General features: G+C 65.8%; 2 protein-coding genes across 3 annotated transcripts; both read right to left on the bottom strand.

The window, feature by feature from the left end:
• Window positions 1-426: 426 nt before the first annotated feature.
• Window positions 427-1,534, bottom strand: GP1BB (glycoprotein Ib platelet subunit beta). Its single transcript, XM_034989127.1, has 2 exons — window positions 1,525-1,534; window positions 427-1,255 (listed from the first exon to the last, which is right to left on the bottom strand). Exons 1-2 carry the CDS (start codon window positions 1,532-1,534, stop codon window positions 633-635), a joined length of 633 nt encoding a protein of 210 aa, XP_034845018.1. The 3' UTR covers window positions 427-632.
• Window positions 1,535-1,797: 263 nt separating this feature from the next.
• On the bottom strand, window positions 1,798-10,501 carry SEPTIN5 (septin 5). 2 transcript variants are annotated; one of them, XM_034989126.1, is made up of 12 exons: window positions 10,412-10,501; window positions 10,265-10,275; window positions 5,723-5,819; window positions 5,527-5,613; window positions 5,150-5,273; window positions 4,928-5,062; window positions 4,640-4,757; window positions 4,400-4,501; window positions 3,514-3,610; window positions 3,294-3,429; window positions 2,948-3,050; window positions 1,798-2,841 (listed from the first exon to the last, which is right to left on the bottom strand). In XM_034989126.1, exons 1-12 carry the CDS (start codon window positions 10,452-10,454, stop codon window positions 2,785-2,787), a joined length of 1,110 nt encoding a protein of 369 aa, XP_034845017.1. In that variant the 5' UTR covers window positions 10,455-10,501; the 3' UTR covers window positions 1,798-2,784. The 2 variants fall into 2 exon arrangements, with proteins under 2 accessions (XP_034845017.1, XP_034845016.1); XM_034989125.1 differs by lacking the exons at window positions 10,265-10,275; window positions 10,412-10,501 and adding an exon at window positions 6,460-6,873.
• Window positions 10,502-10,663: the final 162 nt, after the last annotated feature.

Here is a 10,663-nt window from a genome sequence, read left to right as displayed (position 1 = left end):
GGTGTCCTCATTGTTAACACTGTCTTCATTGTCCCCACAGTGTCTTTGCTCCCTGAAGTGTCCTGACGGTGTCTTCACTGTTCCCACACTGTCCTCACTCCCCGCAGTGTCCTCCCCACCCTGCAGTGTGGTCACTGTCCGAGTTCATCTGTGCTTTCCACTTGAACTTCTGGGAGAGCGAGTGGTGCGGGCGATTTAACTCGCTGTCCCCGTGTTTGGCCGGCAGTTATTTTGGGTGTACGAAGACGTGATGCGTCCCCTTGAACCGCCTCCCCGGGCCGTTCCTGCGCTTCGCGGAGGGCAATTTCCGGGTGGCGGGCGCAGAGACCAGTCAGATAGAGAGAAGGCTTTATTCTGCGCTGGGGTTTGGCGCGGGGGTGCGGGCGAACCCCCGCAGGCGCGGTGGGCTGCAGCTCACCGCCCCTGCCCTGGCTCTGCGGCCGGGGCCGAAGCGGCGGGCACGCAGCAGTGGGGCGCGCTCGGCCCGGGGCCTGCAGCCGGGGGTTGGGGGGGTGGCGACGGGCTCTCGGCAATCGTGCCCAGGCGGAGGACGAGACCCGGCCCCCGTTGGCGCCAGGGCCCCCCGCGGGAGGGTTCCGTCGGGTCGGCGCGCCCGCGTCGCTCGGCGCTTCTCAGGACTCCTCTCGAGACTCGCTGGCTCCGGCCGCCTCCGCCACCAGCGGGGCCGTCAGCGACAACGGGTGCGCGGCGCGGGCGCGGGCGCGGGCGCGCAGGCGGCGCAGGCGGCACAGCAGCAGCGTCAGCAGCAGCGCGTGCAGCAGCCCGAGGCCCAGCAGCAGGAGCTGCGCCGCCAGCGCCCCCCAGCAGAGCGCGCCCGGCGCACAGGCGGCGCGCAGCTCGTCCTCCGCCAGGTAGGGCAGCAGGCGGCCGCGCAGAGCGGGGGGCGCGGCGCAGCGCAGGTCGCGGTAGGGCGCGCGCTCCGGCCGGCCGGCCAGCCAGGCGCGCAGCGGCACCAGGTGGCAGTCGCAGCGCCACGGGTTGGCGCCCAGGTGCGCGGTGCGCAGCACGGGCAGCGCGTCCAGCAGTCCCGGCGGCAGCGCCGTCAGATTGTTGCCCGTCAGCACCAGCTCGGTCGTGTCCGGCGGGAAGGCGGCGGGCAGCGAGGCCCACGTCAGCCCGCGGCGCCCGCAATCCACGCGCGTCCCCGCGCAGTCACACGGTGCCGGGCAGCCCGCGGCGGGGCAGCGGGGCGGCGCGAGCAGCAGGAGCAGCAGGCTCAGCGCCCCGCGCGGCCCTGGAAGGAAAGCGCCGTAGTGAGCCCGGCGGCCTGTGGGGCACCTGAGCGGGTCCCTGTGCACCCGGAGCGCTGGGCCCGGCTCCAGCCGCTCCCCCGCCCCCCACCCCCGAGCCCCCTACTGCCCGCAAGCCTCTCCATCTCCATCATCTCGCGCGCGCTGGCTAGAGGTCCCCTCGAAGTCCGACCCAAATCTCTCTCCGGCAGCGCCTCCCAACCCGACTCAGCTCAAGGAGCGCAGCCCGGGCCCTGCCTGACCCCAGACTCACCAGAGCCCATGGCGAGAGGATGGTGACCCGGCTTGCTCTGGAGCGCGAAGCCTTGGCTGGAAAGCCAGGTGATAAGGCCGCCCCGCCCCTGCCAGGCCCCAGTGCCCCCGCCAAACCGACCACAGCGCAACCATCCCCCAGAAATAACCCGGAGGCGGCCGAGGGGACAGGCCCTGCGGCCCCAGATAGAGCCCTATCACCAGGGCCCGCAGGCCGCCAGGGCTTCCGCCCCAACAAACTCCCAGGGGCGCACGAATCACTCTGACACCGATGTGACTTCACCAACATTGTTCTCCTGTCACCAGGACAGGACGCAGCATTCACAACCGAACAAAACTGGAGAATGGGGTTTGGGGGAAGGTATCATGCTGGGGGTGGGGGGTGGGGGGTTGGAGGAGGATGGGCTAGGGAACTCAGGGCAACAGTGCTGCTGGGGAGAAGGAACCTCCAGCCACAGGCAGGGAATGGCAGTCTAGGGATAGGGGGTTGCCAGGCTGCCCACCACCCACTGCTCTTGGATCCCTCAGGCCAGGCCACAGCCATGGGTGAGGAGTATGGGCGATCACAGGCGTCCCAGCCCACCAGCCCCATGAAATCCTTGCCTGTAGCCAGCTGCCCTCCTTCAGTCTGGAGGGATCATGAGCGCTTCTGTTGCCCAACCCACCCACTGAGCTACCCGGGAAGGGTGTGAGGAGGTAAGGAAGGACCTGGCCCACCCCGGCACAAAGTGAGGTCTCAGCATAAGCTGGGTGGCCCAAGGGAGTGGGCACATGAGGGCTCCCACGTCCACTCTGCGGCACTGGGGTGGGGAAATAGGTCCGGTATGCTGGGCATCTGCTCCCCTATTCTGCCTTGTTTTACCCACCTGCCTGAGTAGGGCCTGGAGTTGGAGTTCATGACCTTCTAGGGCAGGGGTAAATCTTAAAAGTCATGCCCCAACCTAGCTGCTGCTCTCCCAAGGGCAAAGGGGGCCAGCTGTGGGGGGCTGCTCTCCAGGCCTCTTGGAAGCAGATACAAATGAGGGGAGGGACCGATGTTGAGAATAAATTAGGGTTGGCTGGGGGCTGTGACCCCGCGTCTCTGGGTCAGGTCAGGAAAAGTTGGGAACAGTCCTGGTCTGGGTCACTCTGGGACTGGGGTTGTGCCCAGGCCTGTTGGAGATCCAGATGATTCCAGGGTTGAGTCCAGGCCAGTTGGGGTCCAGGGATGGGAAGGGCCAGCCTGGAAACTGGCAGTCTATCCACGGCAATGTGGGGCTGGTCACTGGTCCTGCATTTGCTGCTTCATCTTCTGCAGCATCTCCTGCATGCGCCTTAGCTGAAGGTGAGGCAAGAATAGTGGAGGATGGAGTGAGAAACGTGATAGGAAGGGCCTGACCCCTCCCCCCCACCAGCCTCTGCTCCTCCCCTGTGGCCCTACTAACCTCCTCATCCTTCATCCTGATGAGCTTTTCTGTCTCAGCGTCGGGGGTAGGCAGGGGCAGGATGGGGATGGGGCTCTCCATGCGGCTGTCCTGGGTCAGTTTGCTGTGGGACAGACAAGAGGTAGAGAGAGTTTGTCTGACACCCACCACTACTGAGGCCCTCTCCCTCTGAGCTCCCACACCGCTGGGTTGGCTCTGGGAAGACAAGGTGCATGGTGGGGGGTGCCTATCTGGGGAGTTGGGGCAAAGTTCAGGTCTGGGTGGGCAGCAAGGACCAGCCCTCTGTTAGGGAGCTGCGGCTGGGGCCATGAGGCACATGATCCAGGTCTGGGTCAGGGCTGCGCACCTGGTCATCTGCTGGATGCAGTGTGCCCGATAGTTCTCATAGTGCACGTCGCACGTCACATCCTTGAGGTCATGCATGTGCGTGCGGATGAGCATGTTGCGCAGCTTCACGAAGTCGCAATGTGCCTGGTTCTCCACTGTGGGGCAGGAGTGGGGGGTGGGTGGGTGCAGGCCCAGGGGAGCCTTCCCACCCCCTAGGCGATGCCCATGTCTGAACTCACCCTCCACGATCCCCCAGGGGTACAGTCGCCCCCGGACCCGCTGCCCCTTGGCCTCCACCACTGTGTTGCTGCCGATAACTGCGAATGGCGCACTCTCCTGGGGAGGGCAGGTACAAGGGCTCATGCCCACTTAGCATGAGTATGGGGGGTTAGTGGCTGAACAGGGGCATGGGCACTCCACACTTGGTTGGCCCCTCCAGCATTATCAACAGCCTCTCCCCAAAGGGATCCTGGGGTTGCCCAACTCTTTTGGCTTCTCTGAAGCCAGAACTATAGCACAGCTTATATCCTAGGGGCCTTCGCTAAGCGGTGCCCACCAGACACACCCTCCCCTTCTGACACCACCCCCATCAGGAACAGCTCCATCTAGCTCCCTTCGCCATCCCTCCCCAGAGCTGAGCCCGTGCCTCCTGTTAGTGATGCTGACTTTGGCTGGGGCCAATGGCCCCATGCTGCTCCAGCGGCCGCCTATCCCATGTCGGGCTTGGTTATTGCCACTCTAGATCCTGGGGCACCCAAAGCCACAGCCACCCACTGGAGCTCAGAATTCTGGGAGCCAGGGCATGCGGAGGCTTGTGGCCACTGGGCCCTGGGCCAGACCCTTCTGCTGGTGACCCCTTGGAAGAAGACTGAGGAGTAGGGTCAGAGTGGAGGCCTGGCCAGCACTATGCCTTTGGGTCCTGGCGAGTGCTCTGTGACACATGAACAATATGGGGCCAAACTGCACAAGCCAGTGGGGACCTGGGGGACTGTACCCCCCCAGCCCCAGGTGAAGGGGCTCTACTGGCCAGACAAAAGACTCCTGTCCCCACTGGGTTGGACTTGGATGCTTGGCCCCATGTAAACTGACCTCCAGTTCCCTCCTATGCCACACCAGGCTGCTTACCTTCAGTTCCCGATCTTGCTGCTTGAAGTCCTCGTCCTCGTCAGAGTCACATTCGGGGAACTGGTACACGTGGATGCCGAACTTGTCAATCTCCTCCCGGATCTGTGGTGGATCAAGAGCTGTCCGATTTGAGGCTGGCCAGGTACCCGGGGCCGGCCGCGTTGGCACCCAGGATCTGCACGCCTGGTGGTCTCCGTCCCAGAGACCTAGCCCACACCCCGCCTGCCAGAGCAGGCTTACCCGCTCCTTCAGCTTCCGGATCTCGCCGGGGACGAGACAGTCAGCTTTGGCGATGAGGGGCACGATGTTCACCTTCTCGTGCAGGGCCTTCATGAAACCCACATCCACGGGCCGCAGCCTGCAGAGAGCAGCCAGGGGTGGCAGGGGCCCGGGGACAGGTGGGGATGGGCTCAGGGAGGGCATGCTTATGGGCACACGGGCAAGGGATAGGCCGCGGCCGGTACAGCCGTGGGGATCCGTGGCGGCGGGTGCCCCCCCACCGAGCCTGTCCCCGGGCCATGCACGCACCCGTGCCCAAAAGGGGAGATGAAATACAGGCAGCAGTGCACACGGTTGTCTTGGATGTTCTTGCGGTTGAGCCCGCTCTCGTCGCGGAAGTACTGCTCAAACTGCTGGTCCACGTAGTCCGTGATAGGCTTCCAGCTGCAGGGGGACAGGAGGGTCTGTGAGGCCAGAGGGGAGGCTGGGCCAGCCTAGGCAGAGACTGTCTCCCAGCAGGGCTTTGCTCACCACTCCGAGTTGTTGACAGCATCCCCGAAGCCTGGCGTGTCTACGATGGTGAGCTTCAGCTTCACCCCCTTCTCCTCAATGTCCACCGTGTGCTTCAGGATCTCTACAGTCTGGCTGATGCGCTCTGGGGGGGGGGGGGCATTGCCTGGAGGGGGTCTCTCCAACTCTCAGCCCCCACCCCCACTGGGCAGCCAGGACCCTTGTTCTCATTCCTTCTAGTGTCTTGGCCCTGGCCTGATTATGATCTGGGCCGCTCCTCCTGGACCCTGAACAGGAGATCCATGCTGTGGGAAAAGAGGAGCAGGGTCTGGACCCTTTGAGGGATCACAGAGCAGGGGATGGGGAACCAGTACCAGGACTGCCTGGGGCCCACTCACCCTCAGCACTGAGCAGCTTCCGGTCCTTGTACAAGTCGGTCAGGAAGAGGCTGTGGACCAGTGTGGACTTCCCCAGGCCCGACTCACCTGCCAGCAGGTATAGTGGAAGAGTCAGGTTCTAAGTCTGAGGCCCCTGTGACAGAGCCTGGCTGGCTAATGGCCCAAGCCACCCTACCTGGGAGTCCAGCCCACTCACCAGCCACCATGAGCGTGAAATCGAAGCCCTTCTTCACAGACTTCCGGTGCACCTGATTGGGCAGTGTGGCGAAGCCCACGTACTGCTTGTCGATATCCTGGGGACCGGGGCAGGGGCAAGTCAGGGGCATGCTGGGGTTCCTGGGGCAGTCTGGTACCCCGGTCCCTAGCTGGCTCAGACATGGAGGCAGCAAAGGGCGGAGTCCCCTGGGTGGGGAGTTTCAATGGCACAAATGGGGTGAGGGCCTGTGGGCAAAGGCCTGGCGGTGGAAAGGCAGGTAAGGGGGTGGCAGGCATCCTTGCCCCAGCCTCAGTGAGGGAGTTTTGCAGGGACCTGATAATGTGTCTGTGTGTGTAGAGTTTGGGATGTCCCGCTGCAGCAGGCACAGGCTGCCCTCCCTTGGGTGGTGGGAAGAGGGCGTCAGGACCAAGACCCCTCCCCAGGCCGGAGAAGCCCCCAGGCCTCAATACTCCCCCCCTCCCCCCCAGTGTACCAGGGGGTGGCAGGCCCCATCTGGCCGTGATCCAGCAGCGGGGGTGGCTGGCCGCTGCTACCAAGGCGGAGCAGGGGCTATTTATAGACAGCGGCACGGAGCCTCCTCCGCCCGCGGGGCCCCACGGCCCACCCCTGCGGACCCTGGCCCTGGCGGTCCTTGGCACGTCCCAGAGCCCCTCGGGACCGGGCCCCGGCGGGCGCACACACACTGACCCACATTCCACTCCCCGCTCCAGACACACCTTGAGCCGCCTCTGGGCCTGGGTCCGCGGCGACAGCAGCTGCTCCACCAGGCGGTCCTGGGGCGCTGCCAGCGAGTCCATCGCTACGTTCGCACCCCTGACCCGGTCAGGCCCACAGCGGCCGGGCTTACGGGAGGGACTTACGCGCGGCACTGCCCCGAAGCCCGGTTCTCGCCCCCGTTTTACGGACGCGGGAACTGAGGCCCGGAGAAGGGACGTCGCCCACCCGGGGTGCCGCCGACCCCGGAGGCCGTGCGTGCCATGCCTCTGCCTCTGCCGACCCGCCCCGAGCCGCCCGCGGCGTCGCAGCCACAGGCAGGCCCCGCTCCCGCACCCGAACCAGAGGCGGGGCCTCGCCGGCGCTGACGGGGGTTGGGGGGGTTGGGACGAGACCGCCCCACCCGTGCGGTCGCTGGGAAACAGTCGCCTGGAAATTGGGCCGCGGGCGGAGCCACCGGAAAGCTGCTGCGGAGGGCAGGGCCGAGCCTAGGCGCGCGTAGGCGCGGGGGCGGAGTCCCGCGGCCGGACCAACGGCCTCTGTCCGGGCGTCGCGGCCCCCCGGGGGGGCGGGTGGGGGAAGCCGGGGCCCACCCAAGGGCCCTGGGGGGCGGGGTTGTCGCCGTCCCGCGTCCCGTTCCCCCCCAGGTGCGGCGCGGCTTCCGCCCGCCAGAGGGCGCCGGGGGACCGCTCCTGGTACCCAGGCGCACCCACGCGGGTACCGGCCCCGCTCACTCCTCTCCTCGCAGAATTGGCCCGGAAACCTCCTGGCGGTGTCACGGCGTCCCAACTACCCATAGCCACACCCCTCCCTGCAATGCTCCCTCCGCCCTCGCGTGCATATGTGTGTGTGCGTGTGTGTGCGCGCGCGCGCGCGCGTGCGTGCGGGAGTCAGGGGTGTTCTTGGCTGGCGTGGCCTCCCCAGACGCGTGGGAACTGGGAGGGGGCAGAGCCCACCTCCCCAGCCTGGACCCGCTCCCCCTTCCCCCGGGTTTGCAGAAGCTTAAAGCGGGGGTGGGGGGGGTTAGTTAGAGCACTAGAGGCCTACCCACCCTACCTCTGGAAACTTGGAAGGTGCAGCCAGCACTGGCCACAACTGCCCCCAGACCACTCCTGCTAGCAAAGGGGGGGGGGTATGTGGAGTGAACTTACCCCCTCCCCAGTATGGGGCTCCCTCTGAGCTTCCTTGCCTGCTCTGACCCACAGGACTGGGCCTAGGGGGACTGGAGAGCTCCAGCCAGTGTAGTTCTCACGTTCTGTGACCACCTCAGGGACCACAGGCATCTCCTGGGCCACCAAACCCTTCCTCACCCTTTCCTGCAGGACTCTGCCAGAATCTGAACCAGCCAGTACCAGCTGGGCAGAGGGAGGCTTGAAAAGGAGCTGCAACATGAAGAGACATACTCCTTGGACTGTGCGTCAGTGGGGAGAAGCCGCCCCCCAGCTCTTCCCCACCCTGGTCCTCCCTTCTTGGCTCCCCTGGTTGAGGGGCCTCTGTCTATCTGTCCAGGCTCATGATGCTGCCATAGGGCCTGGAGGCCACTGGCACCTGGGGAGGAGGGGTGGGCCCACAGCTGGGAACAGGAGAGTCTTTCATCCAGAGGAGAGCGGGGGGAAGCCACGGGGCACCTCCCTCAGCTCTCCCGGATGGACCCTCAGTCCTTGCCCTAAAAAAGCCTCCATACTGGCCCCAGCCTTCTGCCATGCTAACCTGGACCAAGTCCCACACAACCTCTACCTGTAGGCCCACTGTAGACACAGCCCCTCAGCCTGGCCCCACCCAGACAGGCTGGCATCTCAGGCTCAGGGCATCTCCAAGGTGGACACCCCTGGGTCTGGGCCTCAAGGCTGAGAAGGAGCCTCAGCACTGCACAGCCCGGTGGCTAATGGAGCTTGTCGCTTCCGGATTGCCTCAATTTCCCCATTGGTAAGGCACAGCCTCTGGGGAGGCCCAAGTCAGGAGGGCAAGAGTCTCACTCCCAGCTCCCAACCTGCCAGCCCCATCATCCGAACTCACCCAGACAGGGCCTGTGGATTCCCTGGGGGAGCTCCAAGGGAGGGACCCTGCCACCCCTCTCTCTGGCCCATGAAATACAACAAATATTCCTCAGGGCTTCCTGAGCCATAGACACAGCTGCGCCCACCTCCTCCTGGTGCCTGCGACTCTCGAGGCATTTCCATTCTTAGAATCACCGGAGCCAGCTCTGGAAGCACCCGCCAGAGCCAACAGAGCCCCATCGCTGCCTGAGACGGGTGGGGGTCAGAGGATGGGGGCCAGGGCCACCAGAGCTCCCCCCCGGCCCTCTTTCACAGTGCGGATAGACTAAAGCTCAGTAACACCAACAATGCTAACAGTGAAACTGCCACATGCTTCCAGCTTCCCCCAGATCCTCGGGGAGCCCACCCCAAACACCTGGCTCCCTGGCTTTGTTCCCAGGGCTCCCCCTCTCCAGCTGCATGGTGCCCTCTCTCTCTGGTCCTAGGGGCAGAGGATGGGTGAGGCTGCCTCCTAACTGACCGCGAAGGATGGGCAGACACAGGCCTGAAGGGGTTCCTACCTCTGCAGGAGAGGGTCCCTGTGTGGTACTGGGCAGCTGCTGCCGGCCCAGTAACTCCAAGTGCCTGCAGGCCCAGGAGAAGCTGTGGGGGCTGGTCTCTCGGGCCTTCTCTCTCTCTCTCTCCCTCAAACAATAGCCTGGCAGCATGTGTCCCTGCATCTCAGGCATTGTCTGACCTGCCTTGATAGGAAGGCAGCTCCTGGCTTGGGCTCCCTGAAGCAGCCCTTGCCAGCAGGGGGAGGTTGAGGGGCCCCTCCCTAAGAGCCTCACCTGTCCCAGGGTTGGGTGCGTCCCTGCCAGGAGACTGGCACCTAGGAGCCAGTGACTCCCGGCCCCCACCCCACCTGCTGGGTCGCTCCTGGGGCTGCCACCGCACCCTGGGCCAGGACTTCAGGGTTCCACCCAGCATCTACCCACTGTGTAAATTCCTATCCCTGACAAGGGCTGCCAAGGCTATCTTGGTGCCAGAGTTGGGTCCAGAAAATCTCCCAAACATGACTGAGCTCAAGCCAGAGAGGCCCCCAGCAGGGCTGCCCCAGAGCCCCCTGCCCACCTGGTTACCCACTCCTACTCCACCCTCAGGGTCTCCCAGCTCTGTTTAACCCCAGCCTCAGCTGGGTTCCACAGTGGGTGCCCAGGTCAGCCTCCTGTCCAGTTCTGCTTTCCCGGAGGGTAGGGACCAGGCCAGCCCCTTTGGAAAGCCACAAGCCTGTTTGTACCCATTAGGTTGGAAGACCTGTGCTGGGCACTGGCATGACTCAGACCCAGACCAGGCCCTGGAGGCTCCCAGTCTGGGGAAGAGGCCTGGCCACAGATCAGTCCACTCAAATTGGTGTGTGTGGAAGAAGAGGCAGAAGATGCACAAGAGTGGGGTGGGGCTCCCAGACCCCTCCCCCAGCCTGTGGCCTGCCAGTGTCTGTGCCCCCACTCAGGACCCCCAGCACGAGGCCCAAGGCCAGGTCAGGGAGGATGTGCTGGAGCTGGATCAGTGGGAGAGGGACACCCGGCCCATCCCCCCAGCCTGGGAGGGGCGCCTGTGCTGTAAGGGTCAAGGGCCAGGCCCCCAGCGGCCTGGCGCCCACTGCTCCCCTTCGCAGCCCCAGGCGCGGCGGCACTGCCCCAGCTGACAATCGGTTATCGCGACAGGGAGGGATGACGGCCGGCGGGGGCGGGGTCGCGCCTGGGCACCGGCCGCGTTGGTGCCACAATGGGTGACAGCAGGCCCGAGGGGAGCGGCGGCGCGCACGTACCTGCTTGTCCTCTGCAGGGTCGGGGTCGGGTCAGGGTCCGCGTCCCGGCCGGCGGGCGGGGGAGAGAGGAAAGACACGGTGAGAGGCAGGCGGGCGGGCGGCGGGGACAAAGGCGCGCGCAGGCGCGCGGGCAGGCGCCGGGCTCACCTGGGGTCGCCAGCTTGCTCTTGTACCGCAGGCCTGTGCTCATGGTGGCCGCCGGCGGCGGAGGGGTGTGTGGGGGGGCCGGGCGGCGGCGGGAGCGCGGGCGGGGCGCGGCGACGAGCGGCGGAGGCCGAGGCCAGGCTGCGGGGTGACCGGCCCCTCCGCGCCGCCGCCGCCGCCCGCCCCGCTCGCGCGCCCGCCCGACGATCCGCGCCCCCACCCGCCCCTCCGCCGCCGGCGGCCGCCATGAGCACA

This window comes from Mirounga leonina, unplaced genomic scaffold, assembly GCF_011800145.1.
Source record: "Mirounga leonina isolate KUSES-001 unplaced genomic scaffold, KU_Mleo_1.0 Mir_481, whole genome shotgun sequence".
NCBI classification, from domain to species: domain Eukaryota; kingdom Metazoa; phylum Chordata; class Mammalia; order Carnivora; family Phocidae; genus Mirounga; species Mirounga leonina.
Note: the sequence above shows the minus strand (reverse complement) of the source record. Positions and strands in the feature narration are given on the sequence as shown.